General features: G+C 45.0%; 1 protein-coding gene across 5 annotated transcripts; it reads right to left on the bottom strand.

The window, feature by feature from the left end:
- Positions 1-10: 10 nt before the first annotated feature.
- Positions 11-27,938, bottom strand: CYLD (CYLD lysine 63 deubiquitinase). Of its 5 annotated transcripts, none has more exons than XM_077310935.1 (17): positions 27,771-27,938; positions 22,152-22,819; positions 21,403-21,705; positions 20,099-20,204; positions 17,142-17,237; positions 16,216-16,332; positions 14,217-14,596; positions 12,192-12,357; positions 11,070-11,211; positions 10,356-10,478; positions 9,775-9,866; positions 9,283-9,349; positions 7,865-7,997; positions 6,950-7,058; positions 5,994-6,112; positions 5,592-5,808; positions 11-4,852 (listed from the first exon to the last, which is right to left on the bottom strand). In XM_077310935.1, exons 2-17 carry the CDS (start codon positions 22,653-22,655, stop codon positions 4,668-4,670), a joined length of 2,859 nt encoding a protein of 952 aa, XP_077167050.1. In that variant the 5' UTR covers positions 22,656-22,819; positions 27,771-27,938; the 3' UTR covers positions 11-4,667. The 5 variants fall into 5 exon arrangements, with proteins under 5 accessions (XP_077167050.1, XP_077167048.1, XP_077167052.1 ...); XM_077310933.1 differs by lacking the exon at positions 27,771-27,938 and adding an exon at positions 27,591-27,741; XM_077310937.1 differs by lacking the exon at positions 27,771-27,938 and adding an exon at positions 27,591-27,740 and having other exon boundaries at positions 21,538-21,705.
- Positions 27,939-27,993: the final 55 nt, after the last annotated feature.

Raw genomic sequence — 27,993 nt, 5'->3', positions numbered from 1 at the left:
GAGAGAGTCATAAAAACAAGAATGTTTAATAAATATCAATACAGAAACAGGAAATAGTAGAGTCTCTTCTGCTCTGGGAAAATTAAGGCTGTATTACAGCAACCGGCTACCGAAGACTTCCCTCCGTCCTTGGTGGAGACAAATCTATTGAGGACACACTGCACCGGACACAGGCAGTTTATTTAACAATATACCACAAACTGTGCAAAGCCAATGCAAAACACACTTTGTTACAGTGGCAAATAAATAGATTCAACCCTTAAAACAGGCAATCTTAATTTTGAAAAAGAAAAAAAAGAAAAGAAACAACCTTCACATGCGCTCAATTACTGTCCTTCAATCTCATACCCGGGGACGCAGAATTAGTGCTTGGATGTCCTGCTGCTCTATGGAAGTTTGTAGGAAGAGTGAATTACTACCTTAATCAAAGTCATTCGCTACCAACTCAGGTTTGTGTTGCAAAGCAACACATGAAAGCATTAAACACGGTTATCAGAATGCGGGAAGAACATCGCGTGGAACAAAACAGAAAGAGAGGTTCGAAAGATGGCAGTCGGGTGCGTTCGACTTTACATTCCAGTTCACGCATGCATGTCGCCCATGCAAGGAGCTACCACTGAGGGAATGTGGGGAAACGATCATGGCGCATAGTGGAGTTTCATATCCGCTCAAATACAATACTTCCCAAAGGTAGTAAAAACCCATCTGAATTGTGGTTGGTTCATGATGAGAACGGGGCGGTTACTCCTTGCACCAAAATGGAAGGCTTGTTGGTTTAGAACTCTGTCTGTTCTGACACCCAAATCGGATACTGTTTGGTTGACAGCCCTGGTCACAGACAAGAAAAATTACTGTTTGGCTCACGACGCTTGAATGCGACTGCAGTTTTAAAACAGGGAATACGCAGCATCTTATGACATCATGTGAACGAGGGCGAGGGATTCAGACTGGGAAAGGAGTAAGGCCTTCTCTCTCGCCTGCACTGGGAGCGCAAGGAAGGTGACTCAAAATTTATTTCTAGCCAAGTCACTCCACTCGTTTTGAAGGCTACAGGGGTGCTATTGTGGTGATGGAAGTAGCCCCACCATTAAGGGCCAGAAGCAGAGAAAGGCTGGTGTTTGGGGGGGAGGATTGACTGAGAACTTTGATGTTCAGAGCCCCACCCTAACCATCTGCAAACATCCAGCCCTGCTCATTCCCAAGGACGGCAATGGTTCCTTTCAATTACGGAACCATCTAAAATGTGGAGCCCAAGAAGAGTTTTGCCACGGTGAGATTTGCACGCAGTTAAGGTACATACACTAACACCAGAGCGCATTTGGTGCCAACCTTCCCACCTGGCTCCAACCTGCAGATGTAACACGTGCCTTTGAGCCATGCAAAGAGACGTCTTTCTGGGACCTACCCAAATAGTCTAAAATATTTCCAAAGCATTAATACTATTACAAAAATAGTATTTTGCCGCTATCAACAGATTTGACACCTGTAGCTGTTCACCCAATCATGCCTCCTGCATTTCTCCCCTTATGCTTCCGGATGAGCTATATCAAACGAGCTCATACCACAATGAAGGCTGGCTGGGGACTGAAAAGTGTTCACAAAAGAAGGGGATAAAATAGGATCTGTTGAGTTTTAACCCTCTGTACTCCACCCCCCCCCCCCCAATTCTTATCTCTGCTCAGCATGCAGCATCAACGTCTATGGCCAAGCTCTGGCTTTCAGTTGGAAACTCAACTCAAAATTGTTGGGGGAGAGGGGGGGGGAGACCCATAACAGGATGTGAAGCTGCTGAGATGTTCAGAAGTGGAATATAGGCTCAGGAATGAGTGTCCGTCACTTTTCAAGGCTTGGGCCACCTTGATTGTCCTGCAATAACATAAGGACTCGTTTGGATTCCCTGACACAGTGGAGAAGAACGAGATGGCTGGATTTTCCACACTACTTTGGACATACATCCTTGGTTCTTCTCCCTACTAAAATTAAGGCCAGGATGCCTAATGACAGTGCTTGCGTATCCTTCCCCCGTTTATCCCTGCTTCTACCTTCCTCTCCCCTACTTTTTCCAGTCTTCCACGTTTCACGTGTTAAACTCCAAGGTCTCTAGGTTACAGGCCTTTTCCTTTTACTGTGTAAAGCGCAAGCCCCCGTAATGATGCTAAAAGCAATTTTATGCTAATGACCATGAAGTTCTGGCCCAAACAATCTGCAACTTGATGCATTTACGCGCAATTTAAAAAATCAGGCTGGTTCCAAGGACTGCTGTCTGCTGAGCTAACAAATCCTTCTTCACAGCAGAAGGAAGTCATATAATTCAACCTGGCAGGAATAGATCCACACCGGGATACCAAACGCTCTGTTAACCATCACAGGCTTCAGTTACAACTCAGACACCAGGCCTGAGGGCTACTCTTTCCATCACCATCTGTGCAGCAAGGAGATAAGACACAACTAGTTATGAAAACCAGTCCCCCCCCACCCCACCCCTAAAAACATACACACAAGCTGAAAGCTATTAACACACCACGGCAGCATAGCATGTAATCCATATTTCCCCTTAACAGCCACGTTTTGCTCGCAACCAGATGTACAATTTAGCTTCTCTTTCGACAAACTTATTTCAAAAAGATGCTTAAGGCAACTACGACGGGATTATTCCCACTGCAAAGAGCTATTCGACTTACAGTTCATTTCTTTAAAAAAAAATACACTCAGCACTTTACAGGGAAATTGAAACTTTTAAGTCATTTTTTCCCCCATACACACTGAAAGGCAGAATGAACGATTTAACTACGTAGCGATCCAAATTTAATCCCGCTAGATTTAAAGAAAAACACATTAGCAATCCTTTTAAAACTCCAAATTAATCAAAAACACACTATATATACTGGGGAGGGAAGGAGGGGAATCACAAGTAACGTCCTCTGTTGAACAGACTCACAATCTCCTTCAATGACAGTCCCTGAGGCAAACAGCAAACACATCACTTAGGTTGCCATCTTGTGTCCCAGAAACCTGTGTAGGGCACACACAGGGGTCACAGACTGGAGGGAGACCACTGACTCCAACAATCTGAGGTATTTCAAGTACGATCCTCTCGAGTTAACTTTGCACGACGCTGCTGAAAACCCTTTCAGAGGCACAGAGCACCCGGACGTCACACAGAGGTGAGTCGAATAAGCAAAGGGCCTTGGTATACATCCAACTTGGATCACAGATTTCCCAAATGGTAGGGGAAAAATGGCGACAGAGTTCCCTAGTGGCTAATAACTTAGCCAGGCAGATGGGAACATTGCTTCCTTTGCTGAGGGAGGGGGGGCCGCAATGCATGCTCTCCGTGGGGCTGACTCCTGCGCCCCAGGGCTTTTCCTCTCTGCATGCATGCATGCATGCACACACGCATTTTTACCGTTTCACATGCACTAAGACGCCGAAAACACAGAGTCATCCACAAACGTCCCTATGCATCTCCTTGAACCAATCTGAGTTAGCCTTGTTGCCTCCGTCTCCAAGAGGAACTGAAAGCTGGTGTTTCGACGCTTGCAAACAAAACTATGGCGTTGGAACACCCAACGGATTGCACACCTTCTGAAAAAAGAACAGAAATCTCTAACAGCGGGCATCCAGGGTATCTGCTAAGGAGTTTTTCAACCAACGGGGGAGGGGGGGGGGACACGCAAATTAAACCAGTCTTAACTAATGTCATAGTTTGCAGCTGCAATGGATTCGGAGAGGATTTTGTGTGGGTGCACACACTGCAAACATGTTTTCCCAGAATGAGTCATCCACACAACCTACTTGCAGATGATTCTACGAAGGTTCTGAGGACTGGATGCCAGGGGTTTTTTTGAGCAGCCCGCACAGGTGAGCACTGGGATGAAAGCCCTCCGTGTCTTGGCTTCCTGGGAAACGGCTTGGGAAAGGGAAAACATTTGCATCAGCTTAACTCTTGAGTGTTTCCTGAAGGTGATCCATTAGCCACACGCACACAAAAACAGCATTCTTGGTCCACGGGGACACGGCGGAGCAATTCCCGCAGCCGCGTTCGTCCATGCACGGTCAGGAAAAGCACTACAAGAGTGCTATTCATTTTACAATTTAACTTTGTGCTATGTTTTGGGGGGGATTTTTAATGCCAACAAAAACGCCTGTTGAGATTCAGGGCAATACCCAGCGACCCAGAAAGGTGAAGCTCCTTCACTGTACAACCTGCACGACGTTTTAAGAAATATACACTGCACTCAGATGGATTTTTGTGGTTCTCCTAGATGTCTACACGGGACGCTCCACACCACAATTTAGACACGGACACATGCTCCGCATACACTGCAGTGTCTCCTGAACATCTTCATAGCTTCATTTAGACGTTTTTATTAAAAACACCACACGCGCGCACGCACACACACACACAGACACACGTCCTGGAGTGCAAAATGCTTTAAGTACTTCAGTAAAAGAATGTCACTGGTAGGGTATTTTTTCCCCCTCCTCTGTCCTTAGAATATTCATTCCTTTTGTTGTAGGGGTTTTGCTTCCACCCTCGTTAAGAGTCCACTGCCGGCAACAGATGGGCGAGAGATTCAGCCGGTGGCACTGCAGAACCTTCTTGTGCTGGGGCCGGGTTCCACCCAGTTAGGCTCCTTTGTCCTTCTTTGCCACGGGACAAGTTTTTATTTGTACAAGCTCATGGTCGGGCTCTGATACATGCACATGTAAGCGTCACAGAGTAGCCGTCGCGCACAGCCTTGGATCCTCCGCGAGTCCAGGGAATGCAATTCCTCTAGAGACATTTTCAAATATTCCCCAACTTCTGGGCACGGAGTCACCTGAGGAATGTTGAAGCCATTTTGGCCTCCTTGGGGAGTAGGAAAAGATCAAAATTAAAAAGAAGAAAAAAGTGCAGATAATTTATCTAATCAAAGTAGGGTGTCCTGAGATTGTCATCAATGCATCAGCAAGGATAGCCGTATGGATTTGACCCTGCTCCACTCTATATAAAATCATGGAACTATGCCGAAGGAAAGCTACTGAGATAGGAGTAAGCTTAACTGAGACCTTCTGCTTAGTTTTATAGTAGGAACTTACCCAATAGCAAAGCAGTTATTTTAAATCTATTAACATCGGCAAGGGTGACAATAGTTGGTTACTGGGAATCAAGCATGTTCAAAATAGGAGTGGTTAAATAGTACAGGATACAGTAAATCAGGTAAAATGATCAGAGGCTGGAAAAGTCCTTGGGCTCCTACACTGTGTCATACTGCAAATGAAATTTGTAAGAGGATCAATATTAAAGTATACTTGCATTAAAGAAGTAATTGATGACTCAGATGAACAAGGATAAATCAAAAGGTACTGCGATTAAATCGCTGAAGACTTTTATCAAGCCAAAATATCAAACCACTATGCCACACTGGCTCTCTACTAGGCAGGTGCCAGGAAAGCTGTTGTGCCCCATGTCTGGGACCCCTAGATTAAACAAGCAACCTATAAAACAATTACAATAAAACCTTCTCAGGGGCACACAAGTGAGCTCTGTCTAAAGCCAAGGTGAACAGGAGAAAAGGAGAAAGGGGGGCCAAACGAGAAAGACGTACCATCCCGATCTGCCATGCTGTCAAAGAAGAGCCAGGCAGAGTCGCCCTTGCCATACTTAACAAAAGCCACATAGTGGCTCGTCTCTATACACAGAACAGCAAACAACTCCATCTTCTGACAAGGTATGCAGCCATGTCGCCAGTCCCAGTCGGGCAGGTCTTTAGGAAGGGAGACCGGATTGAATTTATGACTCTGCCTTTTGGGATGAAGGTGAACCTACAATCAGGAGGGTGAAAAACACAAGCTTAAAGCAGTTTAATCCTGTCTCCTGGAGGCTTTTAAATATCCTCCACCCCATCCCACCCCCGGCGCCACACATTATGGTCACTAGCCCCCAGAAAGGTTCCTGCCAAGTTCAAACCCACTCCAGCACCAGGACTACTTTAAAAGAACAAACTTACTTGTGTATTGCAAGTTTTACAAAACTGCTTGATTTTGCCAGCAGAGATGTCTGTATCGTCGTAGCATTCTCTGCATTCGTACATTGCCAGCCCTCCGCATATACGGCATTGCCTGGGAGCTGCGTTTTGTGGGAACAAAGACATCTCTCAGTAAAGCAAAGAGGGTGCAGCCTTCCCCTAAATGGGGATCAGATCTCTTCTTTACTACCCTAGCCAACATATGTGCAAAACATCTATAACGATTGCTTCCGGTAGCAAACCTTTAATGTTTTTTGCATAGAAAGAAAGAAAAAATCCTTATGGAAGGAAACTTCCATAAGGATAGATTCAAATGAGTAGCCCTGTTGGTCTGAAGTAGCACAATAAAATCAGAGTCCAATAACACCTTTAAGACCAGCAAAGATTTATTCAAAGCGTGAGCTTTCGAGTGCAAGCACTCTGATTTTTGCTATATATTCCCTGTCATGTTAGAAGATCATAGTCTGAGGAAGAGTGCTTGCACTCGAAAGCTCATGCCTTGAATAAATCTTTGTTGGTCTTAAAGGTGCTCCTGGACTCTGGTTTTAAGGAAACTTCCGGTACTTCAAACCAGCTCTTCGTTTCTGGAAATATCTTTCCAGAAAGGAAGATATGAAGCTGCCTTGGTCTGAATCAGACCCTTGGTCCATCTAGGTTAGTACAGTCTCCTCAGACTGGCAGCTGGTCTCAGGCAGGGGTCTCTCACCTCCTGTCTGAAACTCTTAAGCAGAGATGTCAGGGACTAAACCTTGGATCTTCAGCATCACAAACTGATGTTCTGAGCCATGGTCCCTCCCTATATACAGGCCACTTCCTCTCTCCCATACTCTGCACCCGACCCTTTTGCGTGAACAACACCCCACCAACGTCACTGCAAGCTGTCAGATGCAATGCAGTTTCCAGGGATCATTCAATCTGCCACATTATTTTACACTCACTGTCTTCCAACAGGTCTGTGATATTCAGCTCCAGAGAAGGAAAAATTTTGTTGAACATTTTGAAGTCTTTTCCAAACCGAGGCATCTGAATGATCAGACAGGACGGTGCCTAAGAACAAGGCAGAGAGGGGAAAATACATTGGTCTCCATTAAGCAACGGCTCTGCTAACAGCTTCACCAGCAGCTTGCTCCAGCCTTCTCTGTTAAGCAACAAGGAGTCTTTTTCAAAATGCAAGAAATTCAGGCACAAAACGGGACCATTGCTGGATCAGAACCACGGCGACATAACGGGTCATTTTATACATATAGGCAAGATGGACAAGAGGCACCAGTCTAGTATAAGACAGGTCACCATGTTAGTCAGTCTGTCCCCAGTACAAAAGAACAAGTGCCCAGTAGTAACTTAAAGACTAACTAACAAAATTTGTGGCAGGGAATGAACTTCTGTGAATCACTGCTCACTTCTTCAGACATCTGAAGGTGTTACTGGATTCTTGCTCTTTCTACCAATGTAAACAAGCGAGACTCAGGTTAGAAGAGATCTGAACTTGGCTCTCCCAGACCCCAGTCTGACATTAAGCACTAACCCCACACTGCACGCAGATGGACAGCTTTCAGAAAGACTTGGAAGTTGAACTATGACATCATGAAAAATCTTGACTCATACCCAGGCCCATAAACAGAGACCCACTGATGACGACACCCAAATAATGCTATGTTTGGAGTGACTGTAGTACAGCAGATATCAAGAAGCAGTTTCCTGGCTCAAAGAGTATGAACGTTCCCCTTCCCCAACTCCAACATGCATCTACTAAGACACTCCTGGGCTCCGAGCTGTTTTCTTCAGAACAAGCAACAACCAGGGAAATATCGATGCAATTATCAGAAAACGAAAGCAAGTGCTGCGCTCCAAACCTCCGCAAATTTCAAATTGCTGTTGATGAAGGACCACTCCAGTAACTGCTGGATGGTAGGAACGCCAACCTTCTCATTTTTGTCCATAAAAATCTGATAGAAGTAGCAGTCTTGTACCTTTTGACCTGCTGATCTAAGAAAAACAGGGTGTTGTTGAAAGCAGATTCCAGTAAAAAGCATCAAAAGATATGGGATGCAAGATTCATGAAAACATAAACATTTGTTTATTCCAGCCCTAAAAAACAGCTACATGGGTGGGGGTTGTGGCACTGGGAGAAAGGGGGCCTCCTTCCTCTGTGCCAATACACCCCCTCATTTAAATCTCCCCCCTTCCTTGTCAAATTAGGATTGCCAGCTCCAGGTTGGGAAATACCTGTAGATTGGGGGGGGGGGAGTAAGGCAGGGTTTGGGGAGGGGAGGGACTTCAGTGGTGTATAATGTCAAAGAGTCCACTTTCCAAAGCAGCCGTTTTCTCCACGTGAACTCTGATCTGTTGCCTGGAGATGAGCTGTAAAAGTGGGAGATCTCCAGCCAACATCAGGAGCTTGGCAACCCTATGTCAAATGAACTTTGCCCTGCAGAAACACATACCTACGCCAATGGTACCTGTCTATCTTGCAAAGCAAATAGTCAGAGGTGTGTGGGGGGGGAGCAAAGAGGGACCAAGCCCTATGAAGATAGGTTGAGGGACTTGGGAATGTTCAGCCTGGAGAAAAGGAGGTTGACAGGGGACATGATAGCCCTCTTTAAGTATTTGAAAGGTTGTCACGTGGAGGAGGGCAGGATGCTGTTTCTGTTGGCTGCAGAGGAGAGGACACGCAGTAATGGGTTTAAACTGCAAGTACAACGATATAGGCTAGATATCAGGAAAAAATTTCACAGTCAGAGTAGTTCAGCAGTGGAATAGGCTGCCTAAGGAGGTGGTGAGCTCCCCCTCACTGGCAATCTTCAAGCAAAGGTTGGATACACACTTTTCTTGGATGCTTTAGGATGCTTAGGGCTGATCCTGCGTTGAGCAGGGGGTTGGACTAGATGGCCTGCATGGCCCCTTCCAACTCTATGATTCTTTGATTCTATGATTCTATGACTGTGAGCAGGAAGACACCACAGAGGAAGGGATTGAAGCAAAGACCCCAAAGGCCTGGTGCAAAAGATTTCAGGATTCGCAACTGAAGCCTCACAAGTCACAGAGCATCCCTCAAGTTTATCCAACCCTGTTTTGAATCCTGCAAGAAGCCTTTTAAATTTTTTTTCTACTACAAAAAAGTTACTAAGGCTAAGCTAAAATGTTACTCTTCAGACAAGTCAAAAGCAAAGAACCTTGAAATGAGCCAAATGGCAGAATGCCTCCTGGCCTTGAGACAGACTAGAAAGCAGCTTGTTTTGCTCTAAAATTACACAGAAGAGAAATATGTTACCTTATTTTTAACAATGGCTCAACTCTCAAAATATGGTGAAACAAAATGTTCAAAAATTCTTCTGGATCTGTGAGGAAAGGGGAAAAAATCAAAGTTACATCAGGATACCAAACACAGGGACTCTGCAAAGAGTTCTTAAGATCATGTCTGTCTCCTATTTTTTTTGAAGTCTAAACAGTTGGGCTCAAAGGACTGCAACTGGGGGAAGTCTACTTAAATATTCATCCTAACTGAATACATAGTGTGCCAAATGCTAAGGGTGGCTATTCAGTGGCCTAGTGCAAAATTCACCCAGTTTGGAGTTTGCCAAGTCCTTTTATCCTAGTCAGAAAGTGGCAAAGATGTTGAGCCCCCAGTTCATAAAGGACTAGGTTTTAATCCCTCAAATATGCTCAAAATGCAATTCCTTTCTTGTGGCCTTGAAACGCCCCGACCCTGGTCAACCTTCATCCAACTCGCAATATAATCTCAAACTCAAAAATGCCACGTTACCTTTCTCTTCCGACGTGAATCCAGACGCTGCTTCAACTTTTTCCAAGATTTTCCTCAGCTTCATTATTTTTGTTGCACACACGTATCCATATCTACCACATAAAGTTGAATGGGTTGAAAGATACAGGAGCGGCTCATGAAGGCAGAACATTGCTGACACAGGAACTAAATATAATGTCTGAGCGTCCCATTGAATTTCTCTGGTTCAGAGGTTCCTCCAAGACACTGACCCTTAGCTTGCACCTCACTGTGTAGCAGGTGTACCTCCTTTTCCATGTTTCTCTTGGCCTGCCACCCACGGTCCTGGCCTGAGCACACCAATAAGGTCATAATTTTGGCTGCGTTTGGTGGGGCCTTGTGTTTGGTGGGGCCCAGCTCTGGAAATGGTGATGACCACTGTTTTAGGGACAAGTCAACCTAAATGGCATCAACTGAGAGCACAGTCTAATCTTCCTACAATCCTCCCCCCCACACACTGACACACACACAACTGCACATAATATCAGGATGACTAGTAGCAATGAGCAAGGATGAGAGTATCTGAGCAAAAATTAGAGTATGGTTCATTTTCCTTTACTTACATTCTGAGAGGATTCACTATCTCTGTCCGCAGAAGCTCCTGAGTTTCACTATAATACTCTACATCGTTCTTTTCTTTTGGTCTAAGCAAAACGGTATCCAAAACTGAGCTAAATGCAAACAGGCTGAAAGAAAGGAGAAAAGACCTTTCAATCCATGGCATCTCCCGTTCAAAAGAATCTCAGGTGGCAAATGCCGGGAAAGAGCCCAGAAACTGGCATAAAGTAGCTTCACATACTTATTCACAGGTTGACAGATGGAAAGCCTACAGAGAGGGTTCTGCCTCTATTGTCTTATCCCAGTAAGTGACAAATCCCAGGTGCAGGGATGCCACGGTGCCTAGAAATTTCATTTTAGTGTAGAGTGTTTTCAACATTTATTTTATTGTAGTATCTCACAGCAATCCTTCAAACCATAACCTAATAGTGAATCTGACCCCCACTGAAAATCAGTGCAATCAGCAGGGCTCTTCTACAAGAGAATCCAGAGCAGGGGTAGTCAAACTGCGGCCCTCCAGATGTCCATGGACTACAATTCCCAGGAGCCCCCTTCCAGCAAATGCTGGCAGGGGGCTCCTGGAAATTGTAGTCCATGGACATCTGGAGGGCCGCAGTTTGACTACCCCTGATCCAGAGCATATATAGATCCAACGAGTTTCACAAAGTTTCGTCTTTTCTCAGTCTCGGGGGTTCAAACCATGGCTCTGAGAAACTTACCAGAATAAAGTAGAGTCTAAATAACATGAGTTGTAATGACCCTGGATTCCTTTCTTCTTTCCAATCATTGTTTCCAAGCCTTCTTTTTCCATTTTTGGAGGAGTGTTTTCTTCAACCACCTCGCTTAGATAGCCACCGAAAGCTTAAGAACAACATGTGGAGAGTTAAACATGGGCCTGAACTCCATAGCAGAGAAGGGGAAAATAATCTTATTGTACAGATGGCTCCTTCCTACAGTTCCTGGATGAGGTGCAGGATGCTACCTCCCTCTGTGCCAGCACTGCCCTGGTTTAGAGGCTGCAGAAGTGTCAGAATTTCTCCCATAACAGTGGTCTAAGTCCTCCGGCTTCCTTTGCCACCAGAAGATCTTGGCATCGCTTGGAAATCTGGGTTGGGTCTACACTATACTTTCCACAGGCACATAGACTTGTGCTCATGAAGCACCACTTTCACACCTACCCACCCCTGGAGTCCAAAATACCCCCAGAGGAGGAGAGCCCCTGGAATAGATTTCTGGCTGCCCTGCATGGTAGGAAGTTGGAAATCTGCTCTGCGGGCATGGGCAAAAATCTTCTCCCTTGTGGAAACTTTAGTCTTGGATTCAAAATTCTGTGTGTTGGGGGGGGGGGGGGAGATAACTTTTTCTCTATGCATGAATGAAAGGTCATTTCCTAGAAAGAACAAGGAACACTGCAGATGTTAAGCCAGGATTCAAGATGGCAGCTCACACATGCCAAGAGCCCTACACATTAGGGCTAACTTTCATGTGAAGTTTCTGCTATGTAATCAATCACTTGCTTTAAGAGTACAGGGGCTAACAACTTTCATGCAGTGTAGGAACAAAGAAACACCAGCTATAATTAATATACTTTGAATATGTTCCACATTTCGCAGCAATTTCACAAAAGAACTGTTTGACTGAAGTGCCCTGTGAGCAGGGGTTATTTCTTAAATGTTTCAACTGGTGTCAGCACCACTGTTGTAAGAAGTAAAAGTTCAAAATCATACCTGATCCGTTATGAAACGCAAGCTGTAATTTGATGACTGGAAAGAAACACCCAGCTCCCCACTCCCTCCCAAAACATCTTGAAAGAAAGAACAGAAGAAGGCTACAAGCAATACCTAAGGAGTTACAGCGTTCAATCTGGTTGGACACGGGCTGCAACGCAGCAAACCTGGAATCTGGCCTGCAGCTCTTCAGCTTAACGAAAAGCGCCTTCTTGGGAGCGCACGTAAAGTATCGAGTCCCTTTAAAAGTACCATCTGTACAGCCTGCACATTCTTCTTCCTGGAAGAGGCAACACAGAAGAACTTAACAAAAAAGCACAAAGGAGTGGCCAAACTGTGGCTCTCCAGATGTCATTGGACTACAGTAACCTTGAGCCCCTGCCAGCGCATACAGTTTGTTATTCTTCCTAACTCCTGTTTGATACCTACTAAGCAAACCCATTTGCCCAGTCATAAGGGCAAAGTCATCTTCTCCTCTGTTTTAGATGCTGTATTGCAGTACACAAATACAATACGTAAATATACAATGTTGCTGTGATTATGACCCTTATCACACTTCAGGGATATCCTATCTGGTGCTTGGTTAGAATTCGGCAACAGTGTCTTTTAACGCATGTTCTCCCCCACCCCCTCCAAAAAAAAAAAAACACTCTAGATATCCTTAGAACCTTTTCCCAAGTTTTTCTATTAAATTCAATGGGATCGTAGAGCTATCCCTGAAAAGCAGTTTGCTCACAGTTAACAATATCACTTCAGGTCCTCTACTTACACCGGATAAGACCATGACCATTTGAACTGGGCAGTGCATTGCACAAACTGTGCCTCTGCACTCTCTAGTGCAGGGGTAGTCAAACTGCGGCCCTCCAGATGTCCATGGACTACAATTCCCAGGAGCCCCTGCCAGCATTTGCTGGCAGGGGCTCCTGGGACTTGTAGTCCATGGACATCTGGAGGGCCGCAGTTTGACTACCCCTGCTCTAGTGAGTCCTTTGCAGCACACAGGATTTCCTCAGCAGACAGACCGAGAATGAAAAAAGGTCTTGATGGACAATGCTAGGGAAGGGGGAAAATGCTGTATGTATAATTTGACAAGGGGCTACTGATATCATTTGCACCACTGGCCCCGATTCAACAATGGCTCTGTGACACTTCACTCTCCGTTGGACTGCGACCAGCACAGGGCTCAGAAACGGATTCATACAGCCAGCCTGTAGCGAGATCAAGTCTCTTGCGCCTTTCAAAATTAGATGCAACAAGCAAATCTTGCCCAATAGCCACTTGGGCACATTTGAGTTCAACGCATAAACATTTGGCTTCTAGTTCAATGCATAAATCTTAAATCGTTACCTTTTTGCACTCTTCCGCCTTGTGAAACACAACAGGTTCTTGGTACAAGACCAGAGAGTGTAGCACAGTTTTGCATTAATGGAATAGCTGACTGGGCTGGCAACTGCATGCAAACATGCATGCTCTTTGCTGTCCTAGCTGCTAGTTCTAGGCCTTTCAAGTCAGAACAAGTGACTGGGATGTGCCCACAGCTCTTGCCAAGAGAAAGCACACACTGCCAAAGCAGTGGCCAAAAAAAAAAGAGATTCAGATACAAGACAGATGCTTGTCTGCTTGCCTCGGTGAGAGATATGTGGCATCTTAAACCTCTGCTACAGTGCAAGAGAAAGAGCCTCTTGTGGCGCAGAGTGGTAAGGCAGCAGACATGCAGTCTGAAAGCTTTGCCCATGAGGCTGGGAGTTCGATCCCAGCAGCCGGCTCAAGGTGGACTCAGCCTTCCATCCTTCCGAGGTCGGTAAAATGAGTACCCAGCTTTGGGGGTAAACGGTAATGACTGGGGAAGGCCCTGGCAAACCACCCTGTATTGAGTCTGCCAAGAAAACACTAGAAGGCGTCACCCCAAGGGTCAGACATGACCCGGTGCTTGCACGGGGGATACCTTTACCTTTACAGTGCCAAGAGAAAGGTAAATTCACACTGCTGGCTCCAGCCTTGCCAATACATTTCACACTGCCCAAATACCAGGTCATAATAATGACACTTGGCCCTTAACTCCAAATTGTAGCCAAAGAAGGTGTTCTGTACAGCAGATGAACCAAAACAATGAAGTCTTTGGGAACAAGCGTTAATTACCAGTTCGAGCCCAGCTAACACTTCATTCACTCCAGGAGGCTGCCCAATCCACCGAATTACTCCATAGAAAGGAGGGTTCTCTTTCACTTCTGCCAAGGAGCCTGCTTCGAGCCCGTGCATGTTGACGGGCGCCACCGTTGAGGGAGGACTGTCCTGGAGGTTCCCGGCGGTCCCCTCTCCGATGACCGACTGAACGGACAGAGAGAGAGGGCTGTGTCCAATAGCATTGTTGCTGCCAGACATCTTTGTCAGACTGAAAGGCAGAGAATGAAATCGGTTTTCGGCAGATAAACTGTTGGCTGGGGGAGGCTGAAGTGGTGGTGAAGAATGCCCGAACCCAGGAGACGAGTCGTTAAGGGATTTCGCGGAGTCTTCAGCAACTGTTGAAATTAAAACAAACGCAATCAGCAACATTTGGGGAGTATAACAAGAACGTATTGAGTGCCTGAACTAATGCTTCGTGTTTTCCATGCAAAGAGAGAACAAAAAAATAATAATTTTAAGCAAGCAGCCACTCACGCAGATTCTGTTATGAAAGCAGACCCACTTGTACATTACAGTGGGCACTTCTCAGATGAAACAGAAACTATCAAGGGACAAATGTTTTTCCAACATCAAGTGAGGCTAATGGTACTATCCTAAGGAGAGTTACACCCCTCTAAGTCCACTGAGCCTCTTGTGGCGCAGAGTGGTAAGGCAGCGACATGCTGTCTGAAGCTGTCTGCCCATGAGGTTGGGAGTTCGATCCCAGCAGCCGGCTCGAGGTTGACTCAGCCTTCCATCCTTCCGAGGTAGGTAAAATGAGTACCCAGCTTGCTGGGGGGTAAACGGTAATGACTGGGGAAGGCACTGGCAAACCACCCCGTATTGAGTCTGCCATGAAAACGCTAGAGGGCGTCACCCCAAGGGTCAGACATGACCCGGTGCTTGCACAGGGGATACCTTTACCTTTAAGTCCACTGAAGTTAGTGGGCTTAAAAAGTCAACATTCTGCTTAGGATGGCTCCTCGAAGGACACTTCCAAGCCTATCAACTCCTCTGTCTGCAGTAGAATAAGATGAATGTTCTATGGCAGGAAGGGCCAAAATGTGGATCTCCAGGATTTGTGCACTTCACAGGAGATGTTTGTGTGTTTCACAGGCTTCCCTGAAGATAGGACATTTGAAAACTGCTGCTGCAATCCATTAAAAAAAAATCTGCAGTTCAAAATAATGCATCTGCATCTAGCCAAGGCAGGGACTGTCTCTGGGAGTTCACAAAAGGATCCAGTTGCCAGCGTTGTTATCTGAAGATGTATATGTAAATAAATCATGAGTCAACGTGCAGGGCATGAGGTCACAAGCTGCTCAGCTGGTAAGCTGCTATTTATAAGCGTCTTGCATCCTAGCTCGTCTAATAAGGAGGGCAAAGTCAAAACTTTCACAGAACATTGCCTCAGACCTTCTCTGTGATGACTCAAAGGCTCAAGTTAACGGTGGAAGCCGGGCCAAATGAAATGCTTTGCGCTGTCTCGCTAAACACTGGCTAGGTACCAAAGAACCAGGGAAGTAGCTCCCCAAGCCTAAGGAGCTTTGTTGTTCCACACAACACTCTGCCTCCCCCATTTACTCTAACAGCTACTGATGCTAAGGGGCTCAAAAGCACTCTGCAGTGTAGTACCGGGAGGGCAGCTGTTCAATGAAAACATTAAATCATTTCCCAGGGCTAGCACCAAGCCCCTTACTTCTGTGGATCTTCGAACTTGGATTGTTACAGAGGACAAATACACGAAATCAAATAGTGCCTTACAAACTGATGAAAAGCTACATTGCAGGAGGGTCCAAGCTCCAATGAGATCAGGCCGGCCTGGGTTACTTAGGCCGCTCTGCAACACAATAAGGGCCACTAAATCAAACTTCCTTTTATGCTCTATAAAAAGCACTCTGGTCAAATAAGGCATTCATTCACCGACAATCTGCTGTTCTGCGTGCAAATGCAATGGTATTTATCCTCTCATTACCTTCATCAATATACCACGTATTTTTTGATTTTGTCTGCGGCTGGGAATCCACTGAAGAGCCATTTAAGGCGTAGAAAAATTCCGATCTGTTTCGGCTTCCGGGCTCAGACAGTGCACCTAAAACACAAACCGGGTTGTAAAGAGAAGAGAAACCACAAACACAAGGAGGCATTGTCAAGCTAACGGAAAGCCAGCCCCAAGGCCCTTTAAAGCAGGAGGCTGCTGTTATTTAACAAATTCAGCAAAGTCCGCAGAAAAACCCTAGGAACCCAGGGCCTTTGGTAAAGAAAGGAACCGGAAGCTCCCTTGGCTTGAGCCTGCAACGTGGCATAATTCCCACACGCCTACACTCTTGATCAGATTAGTCAAGTCATCGGCTCACATTTTTGAGCTATACACAAAGCGCTCCTCTCCAGCATCCTTCCATGACCTACGCTATGTATAGGTAACCCCCAAGTGACTTCAGTGAGAAGCCAAGTTTCTTGGAAGGTGTTCAGATGCAGAGTAAAAACTGATCCCTGTTTTCTGAATGACCAAAGGAGGAATCTCCTTGGAGGACATTAATGACTTGCTCCTAGACAAGCCATCCTGAGTTAGAACCACGGCACTAGGGAGCTAGTGCAGTGCTCCACATGTCAGAACTAGGCTGTGGGAGACCCAGGTCCAAATTCTCATCTTGCTGAGTAGGCTTTAGGAAAGTCACACTAACTCAGTTCAGCCTAATTCACAGGATTATTGATTATTACAGATAAGAAGAGTAAAGAACCATGTAAGGCCTCTCTGTCCTCCTTGAAAGTAAGGATAACAATAAATTTGGCTCTCAAAGTGCAGAACTAAATTTCCCTTTTAATTTCCACAGACTTAACTATTATTTATATCTTTAATATCACATCTGATGCTTCAATAAATGAGGTGAATAAAAGTACCTGTAGATTTCGGCTTGTTATGACCAAACCCTTTGTCACAGCCACCTCTAGAGGTAAAGGCAAGTTTGGGAGGCCTCCTGTCCTGAGATACAGTCTCTAAAACAGAGCAGAAGATCAGAATTTTAGTTATTGTTTGCTTTTTTTTAAGGATGCAACCACCACCAAAGATCTTGAGCCGTTTTAGTGTGATCATCCAACTCCTCTCCAGGGAAAGAAATAGACTCCAGAGGACTACACATGGTGACTGAAGAGTTCTGCTCACTGGCTTTAAAGCAGACATTGGGAAACTGGTATCACTTCACTAAACTCTTCCATCACATTAAGATTTAATGGAACGGTGAAGTCAGTTACTAAACGTGGCATCGAAGATTCTTGCTGAACGACTATCAGATTCCAAAAAGCTGTTATCACTGGATCAAGTGCATCAGTTTTGTTAAACAGATTAAACTTAAAAGTTTTAATTGGATTTTGAATAAATGTTCAGTTAACTGTTACTTTTTAACAATCAGCAAATGGAAACCACATTTGTTCCAAAAAGATGAAAGGTGCTTGCATGAATAAGCAATAATTTCAACATAAGCAATGAACTTTCCTCGGCTTACTGGTAAATTGGACCCCTCCTCACCCAAACAACATGTTACCATGTACACAGAAAATTGCCATGTCTTCTGCGTACCATCTGTGGATTCTTAACCAAGTCAGATACCCATTAAGAGTGTGCAAATGAAAGCATTCCTTCATGTTTCATAATGACAATATTGCTGTTCAATTACATTTTAACCAAGTGGTCCCTTGGGAATAACACTATTAGCACATTTCAATTACTTTGGTTGGAGTACATTAGCTTATCTCTAGCCCAGCCTTTCTCTATCATCTGTTTTACAATCAGGGCACCATTTCATCACAAAAGGTATTTTTCAAGTTTCTTCTGTATATTCCCTATAGATGATGATTCCCTTGCTTTATCCTGGCACTTACACCAGACATACTGCTGTGCCATCCCTTCCAATGGAGTCTTAACTTAGGGTTTGTTGCATTTTTGAGTCCCCCTTTTTTCTGACCTGCCCCACTACACTGTCAAGTGCTTTGAAGCAGGGGTAGTCGACCTGTGGTCCTCCAGATGTTCATGGACTACAATTCCCATGAGCCCCTGCCAGCATTTGCTGGCAGGGGCTCATGGGAATTGTAGTCCATGGACATCTGGAGGACCACAGGTTGACTACCCCTGCTTTAAAGGAAAATCCTCTCTCGCATTTTATTTAAAGCATTTTTCCTGCTGCAATTAAAGTTATTCAATAATTCTATTAAAAGCACAAACAGCTCTAGAAGGAGACTCATCTGGCATGCATTCCGGCAGCAGTAACTGAGCCAGATTCGGGTGGGTGGCCGTGTTGGTCTGAAGCAGCAGAACGAGAGTCCAATGACACCGACAGAGTTTTATTCAAGGTATGATTTACACTATTATGCATGATGTGACTGCTGCAGGAGGGGATGCCAGATAAAACCCCAAAAGACTTCCATTTTTACCCTTCTTTCCTGCAGAGAGTTCCGATGCATCTCACTACAACCCTAGGAGGCAGGTTGGCCTGAGAAACTAGCCCAAGGTCTACCACGATGCTTGCGCGAGGAGTGGGGATTTGAAGCCAGGCTTTCCCCCCTTTGCCCAAAAGCTCACAATTTTAAATCCCAGTCCTCCTTGTCCTTGGATTGCTCCCCGTCATCCCGAGATCTACTGAAAATATTGGATTGCACCTTAATCACCCCAACTAGGTACAGCTATCCACTATGCTATTGCCTTGGGGCTTGCCCCAGCAGCAGCTGATTGGGCAAATCTCCCCCCCCCCCCAATCCATAAATCCTGATTGATTGGGGTTTCTTGCCTACATGCAAACTGGAGAAGATGTGCAAAATCTGTCAGAAAGGAAGCTTACAAGCAACTATGCTTTCACGGCTTCTGAACAAAAAAAAATTAGCGCGGGAGGGGCAAGGAGACAGATTGCCTGCAGTTCTGAGCACAGTTCATAAGTGCCAATCCTTATGTAAGACCATATGTGGGCATCGTTGGAACGTATTCCTCTGAAGACAGTGCAAGAAAACAATGCAACACATAATGCTTGCTTTATTAAACAAATGAATACTGTCGGGGGGGAGGGGCACATAGCCAGCCAGGGAGGCATTAGAAATTATTTCACACTATTTACTGGCCTTAGAATATTTTCCACCAACCTTGCAATTAGGTGGCCGCTCACCAATTACAACCAGAAAGGATTTTCTCAAAATCTGTGCTTCTTTCCTTCCCTGCACTAACAGAAGACAGCAAGAGAGACCCCATTGCCAAGGATTTCCAGACCCACGTGATGGGCAGCCACAACAAGACCTCCCCTTATTCCAAGTTACTTGCAATAAGCAAATAACTTAAGGAGTCTCCTCCTTTGACATGAGCATCTATGGGCGGAGGGCGCCAGAGAGGAGACTTTTGACTGTTGCTCTTCAACGCATTTTGGAACCCTGATTCCCGTAACCACCTGCAGATGAACCCCTCCTGCACATTCCAAGCAGTGCACAGCCAAATATGCTGCTGCCCTAAGGCAGTGACCTTTTGCTATGGCAAAAAAAAAAAAAAAAAAAACCCAAAACAAACTCATTCTGTTTTGATAAGAGGACTATTGTATTGCTAGGCTCCTCCCAGTTTTCAGCTCCTACCACACGGAAAGAGAGCAGAAAAGCTCACAAAACATCAGGGATGAATGACACTATTCTTAGGAGACAACGAAAGCCGCGCCACACAACAGCCAAGACAGGCAACTGATCCGCAGGCTTTCTTCCTATCCACTGTGTTTGGAACTCAGAGAAAGGAACTCAGTCCCAGCCAAAATTAAAGTTACAATTCGAACCCAGTTCAAGTGTGCTGAATATTGTGACTTAAAAAAAAAATTCAACATAAAAATTCAACATACCTGGAATAACATCGTTGATATGCAAGAGAAGTGTGCTTTCGACACTCGCAAAACTGCAGAGCTGCTGTCCGTTGTATCTTCCATCCCAGTTCCCAATTGGATTGTCCTAAAAATCATTTCAGAAACCTGGTTACACACGGCCCCAAGAAGCGAGCCCGACAGCATGACAGTCAAGCGGTGCCTGCGGATTTGGTCCAAGATCTCGGGCACATGCAGCCTAGGCGGGAAGAGAGTGGGCTCCTTCGCAATTGCCTCGCAACGGCATTTCGAGAGCAGTGCTATCGGGGGCGTCGTTCCATCTCCCACGTTCACAGGAAACAGACCGCACTCTGCAAACATCACCTGATTTCGCCACAGACACTCAGGGGACTCACGATGACAACGTTCAAGGAGTGAGAGAAAAGCCAAGCAAGATCTGTCAGCAGCACAGAAGCCTCGAACAGGTACACACACAAATGGCTCTCGTACTTGCAGTATTAAAGAGTCATTTTCAGCACAAAGAAGACTCGCTGGCTTCTTTGCTAAGCAGCGACACTAGTACATCCATTTACATGTGGAAAAAGTGCAAAACAAATCATTGCCCCCACGCTGAATGCCTGCTAGCACTATAAAAATGTAACTGTCTGGCTCCATACTCATTCACTGCAAAGTCCCAGTAAGCACTCCAGTTTCCTACACAGCTTCGGGATCGAGATGTGGAACGTTACAGGTTACTGAAGTGCTTTTGAAAACTCTGCTTTCCATTAAACAAGAACTTGACATTCTTCCTACTGGCCAAAATTCAAATTATTTATCTTTTCAGAACAGAACTCGAAAAAGTCAGTCGTGCCAACTGAAATGTTACTCAGCTAAGCAGGAGAATGCACAGAAGCAGTTATGAACCTTGCACAATCACTTTCAAATTAAGCTTAATAGGGACTTTTTTGAATAAAGACTAGTAGCCCATAATAATCGTTACCAGCCTCTGCCCACACTGAATCACTTGTGGACAAATAAGGAAATCAAACTGTTGTTAGTTTTCTGACTTTCTCTGGAGGAATTTATTTGTTTTTTGTTTTTTTTAAACTCACCACCAAGAAACCAGACAAGTTGCTATTTACAAGTCTGACCTCATGTTGTTTTAAAAAGCTGCTGGATGATGATTGTAAAAAAAAACAGTTGTACATGATGATGAGAATCATGGGTCATGAGTCTGAAATGAACTCGCTGGCAGGTATGCCCACCGCCGCCGCCCCCTTCAATATTGCATGTACTTCCATTTAACACACATGCAAAAAGTTACAAGAATCAGGTTAATTTCTTACCATGTCCACTCCAACAACGTATCCTAAACTCTCGTTTCCTGGTAAGACATCACAGAATATAACTGTCCCATACTCTATATTCTTTCCTATCTTCACAGAAACCCTGGAGTTGAGCTCCAAAGGAGGAAGTTCTACCTGCATTGAGTCAACTGGAGCTGCATAGTCATTCTCCAGTTCATTGTCATCATCTTCCGCCAGCTCCAGTTTGTCAAGTGCAACAAAAACGCCACAGTCCTCGTCACATCTGAACAGCTGTTTGCCTTGGTACTGTCCATCGGTAAAGCCCTGGCCACGACCTTCTTCCTAGAATTGAGGTGGGAGAGGGAGAGAAAAAGCCACATGCACAATTCATTCGGCATTGGCATTAGCTGCAAGCAGGATGTTAACATGGGGTTAGATCCAGACTAGATCAGCAATTCCCATCGATACCCTCTTATGTTATTCTTTCCGGACTGCTACTGCCAAGCTACAGTGTTTTGTGGAGATCAGTGGGCAGAATAAGGCAGAAAAGTTCCATTTTGTTCATGTTATCCTACCCTTAGAACGTTTAGGCCTGGATTCAAATCCCTGCTCACTTCTGAAGCCCACAGGGTGACTATGGGCTAATCATTCTCAATCTAATTCATCTCGGAGTTCAAAAGATTAAAATAGGGGAGAAGGGAACTATACCACATCCTGAACTCCTCTGGTGTTTATTCTTCTAAAATGCTTTCCCTTGTAAAGTTAGGACACATACACAAGAAACTTACCAGAAGCTCTACTCCAAAAAAAATCCCAGACAATGATCTTTCTTGCAACAAAGGTCCTCTAAAGCGCACAACTCCAGGATATTTTTCATCTCCCGATCTCAACTGCACTCTCACTGGCGAACCAACCTCTATGTGGACCCCTTTAGCCAGTCTGTCTTTGTTCTTAAATATACTGTATCTTTCCTCACAATTGGTAATTGCCAAGAGCAGTTCTGCTAATTTCTCATTTATTTCTATAACTTCTTTCTCATCCACAAACAGGACAGCGTGAGGTTGCTCCAAAATCTTAATTCCTATTTGGACTTTTTTACTTTTAGGGATACTTCTTGTATGTCCTCCTGAAGAACGATCTTGAACGAACTGGCCGATGCTCCCCTTAGGAACCTTCAATAGCTTCTGAGATTGTTTGTCTATAACACTGCATTCTTGGAGAAGCAGATAAAAGATACGCTCTTCCCAATAAGATGAGCTGCCTTTCTCTTGACTCCACAAGCCCGAATTCATTGCGGCACAAATTTTGTACAAATACAAAGAGAAATCTTCAAGGAACGAGAGGGGCCAGCATAGCTGCAAAGAAACTGGATGATTCCACTAGAAGGCCTGGCCCCAAGAACGGGTTAAAGATTCTTCATTCATGTTCAAAGCGAGCTAAATCCAGAGCAGATGACCTGGGGCACAAAAATAAAGATGGCATCACTAGAGGTCGAAGGACCCGTAATAAGAGTAAACCACAAGGAAACAAACCCATTTTGAACATAAACATCATCACCGATTTTTATAGACCTATGACAGCAAGCAGCTGTCAAGAACAAAAACACTTCTAAGGTATCCACAGAGGTCACGCTGAGGATTTTCTGTCAGATAATGCTGACTGCCTTCTATACTTTCTTGTTCACCATCTCTGCAACAGTAGTGCCACAAGACTGGCCATGCCCGGTACAGATTATTTACCTGAGCAGTCCTTATTTAAACCTTGAATGAGTGCACATCTGGTACACTACTAGAAACCCCAGAATAGTTTGTAAGCATCTGCTGTGAAGGATGAATCCAGCATCTGCTATAAAAGCAGGATGCAGGTGAAAGGCACAAAAAGCTATCTGAGGAGTTGGAACTCTCCTCCCAAGATCGCCCTGCCATAAATGAATGCCACCAATATCACATCACTGTGCTAGAACTCAGCCCAGCCCAGGGGTTAGTGCATTTGGGGAAGGATTAATTTGAAAAAGGTAGAAAGTAGAGAGAGGGTTCAGCATATAACCACACACTTGCATGTCCTTGGGGAAACAAGCCCACCCACCACAAAACCCCTTGGTATTTTACAACACCATTTCCCAACTGAAACGTGATGCAAATTTGGTGACATAGGTATACTGTCAGAAAATAATACTCTAGGCCTTATGGTATTTCTGAGAGAGTAACGTAAGCCCTTTTGCACAAGCTTATTATTATATAGATAGATTTAAGGGATGCTTTGAGGAAAAAATGGCATTCCTGAAAGCCTCCAAACAAGGCTACAAATTACATGTAACTGAAAACTACATATTGAGCAAACTACTCTGAGGGAAAGCTTTTTAAAAACATATAAAGCCCTTGACAGGTGTGGGAGCCAGGTGCCTCAGCAGTACAAATCTCTATCCACTGAATCACGTTTTTTTACTTATATAATTTTTGTTTTAAGAGAAACTGATGCCCTTAAACATTCTCCCAGCTGCAGGGGAGTAGCTTTATCCAAGAGTGCTTCCCACATTATGCAAAAAAAATGTCAAAAATAATGACAAACTATATACAGGGGACAGATCACAAAGGTTACCCCCCACAGAGGCAAGCATTCCATTGAACAGGCCCACACAACCGGCTCTACCCACATTGCTCAGTTGTTTTGGACATTCTTCCACTCATGTGGGAAGCTGCACATTCGCCAACCAGCTCCCATGCAGCTAAGAGAATTGTTCCAAGGGCAGAGATGTCACTCTCAACAGGCCAAGAATTCGGAGCGCAGGATGCGGGGGTAGTCTTTAGACTTGAAGCAAAAAGGATTCAACAGAATAGTAAGAGACAGGTCTCTTAATGGCTGTTTGCTAGGAGAACTGAGGGAGATTCCATGCTTCATCTAGTCATGTATACTTAATTTTCCCACAATAGCTGCCCAGGTACACCCGGAAGTCCACAAAGCAGGGCATGGAGGCCAAATCTTTGCAACCTCCAAAATATCCAGAAGTTTTCTGCCTCTGAACAGGGACATTCCACTTAAGTCTCATCCATTAACAGATTTCTGGGAACAAGACAGGTTCAGACAGGTAGCCACGATGATTTGCGGTGGAAGATACCTGGCAAAGGAAAATCTGACTCTTGAAAGCTTACACCCTGGAAATCTTGTGAGTCTGTATGGTCCTACAAGACTGGAACGCAGAATGAAAATTCCACTTATCTTTTTTGTATTCCCCCTCTTTTCATTTGTTGCTCCAAGGAATTATATATGAAATGAGTTAGGGAGAGATGAGTGACTGTAATCCCAGAGTCAATTTAGTGATGGTGAAAAGAATGGCACATTTTTTCTACCTTTATTTGTCTCATCTAGGAGAAATTCTGACACCATACATCATGGTAACAAATCCAGTAAGCTTTTTGTTAGGTGCGAAGTCGTGTCCGACCCATCGCGACCCCATGGACAATGATCCTCCAGGCCTTCCTGTCCTCTACCATTCCCTGGAGTCCATTTAGGGGAAAACAAATAGATCCAGTAAGCTTTAGGGGGAAACAAATACATGCCTGGAACTGTGCTGGTCGGGGAGATGACTTAGTGGTCAGAATAAAACAGAAAAAACAGAAAAAAACAATAGAAGTTTATTGCCAGGTTTGTGTTTTGTTATATGCTAACCCAGGGGTAGTCAACCTGTGGTCCTCCAAATGGCAGGGGATCATGGGAATTGTAGTCCATGAACATCTGGAGGACCACAGATTGACTACCCCTGTGCTAACCCATGACGGCTTCTTGAATATAAGAACTAACGTTCTGCTCCGAATGGTGCCCAGATGCTCCTGGGAAACCCCCCCAGCAGAAATTTAAGAAACAGTCCTGCCCATCTGCACATCCCCTGAACATCTGGATCCTTACCTAGATGGTCCAGGCTAGCCACATCCCATCAGACCTTGAAAGGAAGGCCCTGATCAGGACAAGGATGGGAAACCATCAAGGAAGACCAGGCTGCTACAGAGAGGAAGGCAATGGCAAACCATCACTATCCATTTCTTGCCTTGAAAACCATACGGGGGTTATGTAAAGTCAGTTGCAATCTGGTGACATTTTCCACCACCACCAAACAGCCAGTATTCCATTAGAAGCCAATGCACACAGACAGGGGGCAGGCAGAAATAACAGCTTAGCCCCCTTCACAAGTGAACATGCTGGTCCAACTTCCACGCAAAGCCAACATATTCAGTCACAAACTGGGGTGCCCCCTGAACACTTTTCCACCTTCCCTCACAAAAACTGGCTTCCTATATCATAGGAAGAATGAGGCTGTCTCTGAATATAGACGTTCCAGTCACCAACTGCAGGTGATCATTTCCATGAATGTAACACTTTTTTACAGACACCTAGGCTACTAGCAATCACCACCTGCTACTTAACTTATTTCAAAGGAATGATGATTGTGGTAGTTTCTCACATCAAAAATAAGCCATAGACTTGTGGCATTTTAAAGACGAAAGACAAATACATAATACAAAAAGTGAAAGTAAATTAATTAAAAATGAAAGAGAAAGTTCTCTCAACTACCACATCTATATTGAAGAGAGGCAGTCTAGAAATTGAATAAAATATCAAAAGCCACCATCACCACTACTTTTAACCCTCCAAAACATCCCAAGAAAATTTTTTAAACCCCAAAGTAAACTGAGATCCCCCAAAACTATCTGAAGCTTATAAACCCCCAAAACTCAAAATGCAGAAAAGCCTTTACAACATTTAAAATCCCCCATGAGACACAAAACACAAACTGCCCTTATACCACGCAAACTGAAAACAGCTATAAGCCATCCAAGAGACTACCTGAAATTTAAAACCCCTACCTTTCAAATACCCAGACTCATCAATTACATCCACCCTTAAAGACTCAAAGCCCCTCCAAATACTATTAGCTGTAGAAATAAAATCATGATAAATCCTTTTTAAAAATTTAAAACCAGAATCACAAATCACAAATAACCCAGCCAAGACAAAACATTCTTCCAAATTATGCCCACCCCTAAAAACTCCGAGCCCCCAAACACTGTACGATGTAGTAATACAATTATAATATAATAATAGTAACAATAATAGTAATAAAAACATAATAAATCCTCATTAGAAACTGAAGACCAGAATGCCAAATCACAAATATACTTTGGCAGCTCAAACTAACCCCTCCAAGACAGTCTTCCAAATTATGCCCGCCCCTAAAAATTCAGGGCCCCCAAACATCATTAATTACTCGTAGTAACAAAATCACAATAATAACAGTAACAATAGATTCAAATGGGTAGCCCTGTTGGCCTGAAGCAGCACAATAAAATCAGAGTCCAGCAGCACCTTTAAGACCAAAAGAGATTTATTCAGGGAGTGAGCTTTCGAGTGCAAGCACTCTTCCTCAGACTATAAACATACCATCATGACAGTGGTAAAATATAGCAAAAATTATATATACAGAATTAATTTTTGCTATATATTCCCACTGTCATGAAGGGAGTTCATAGTCTGACGAAGAGTGCTTGCACTCAAAAGCTCACGCCTTGAATAAATTTGGTCTTAAAGTAAGGTGACCAGATTTTAACATTAACCGGGGGGGGGGGGGGAGCCCTTGATTAAAAAATTAGGTCTATATGGAGCAACAATTTTTTTTACTTGCAACATAAGTACAATTTGCCAGGTGCCCCCAGATACCCCTCCAAAAGTGGAACCTCTTAAAGGTGCTGCTGGACTCTGATCTTATTCTAACTATAAGGTGACCAGATTGTCCCACTTTTGCAGGAACATCTGGGGGCACCTGGCAAATTGTACTTAGGCTGAAATAAAAAAAAAATACATATAGTACAAGACTATTTGTTGCGTTCTATGAAACTTTCTGTTGCTCCATAGAGACCAAACCTTTAATCAAGACCCCCCCTCCCCCCCCCACGGGTCAATGCAGTCCCGCTTTACCAATGCTAAAACCCGGCCACCTTAATTGTAACAGCAACAACAACAACAGTAGTAGCCATATCCCAATAAGCCCTTATTAAAAACTGAAAAGCAGAATGCAAAATCGCAGAGACATTTGGGCAGCTATAATTCGCCCCTCCAAAGGCACAAAGGTGGGCAAAGGAAATACCTGTATGTGGGGGGGGGGTTGCCTCTGACCCCCCCCCCCAAGCCAGTTGCATCCCCCCCATCCCCTCCCCCACCCCGACCTGGCCACTCACCGCTTCCCACCCGGCCCAGCGCCTGCGGGACGACCATCCTCCCTTCCTCCTCCTCCCTTCCCGCCCCCCGGACCGCGACCCCCCTGGAGCGTCGCCTGAGGAGGAGAAGAAGGAGGCGAAGGCGCCGCCCGTCTCCCGCCCCCTCGTCCCCCTCACAGAGCTCCGCGGCGCGCACCCTACCCCGCTGCGACGCGCCAGGCCGAGCCGGCCTTCCCGCGCCGGCCAATCACGAGCCGCGTCGCGGCACACTCGCCTCTCCGATTGGCTCGGCGCCAAAGCGAGGGCTCGCCCTGCCCCGGCGCGCGCCCGGCGGCCGGGAACGGAGGGAAATTCCCAGCCCCCCCCCCCCCGAGCAAGTTTGGTGGGAGCGGCAAGGCAGAGTCAGGTGGCGCGTCGGATTGGC

The sequence above is a fragment of the Paroedura picta genome, chromosome 14 (assembly GCF_049243985.1).
Source record: "Paroedura picta isolate Pp20150507F chromosome 14, Ppicta_v3.0, whole genome shotgun sequence".
Lineage (NCBI taxonomy): Eukaryota > Metazoa > Chordata > Lepidosauria > Squamata > Gekkonidae > Paroedura > Paroedura picta.
Note: the sequence above shows the minus strand (reverse complement) of the source record. Positions and strands in the feature narration are given on the sequence as shown.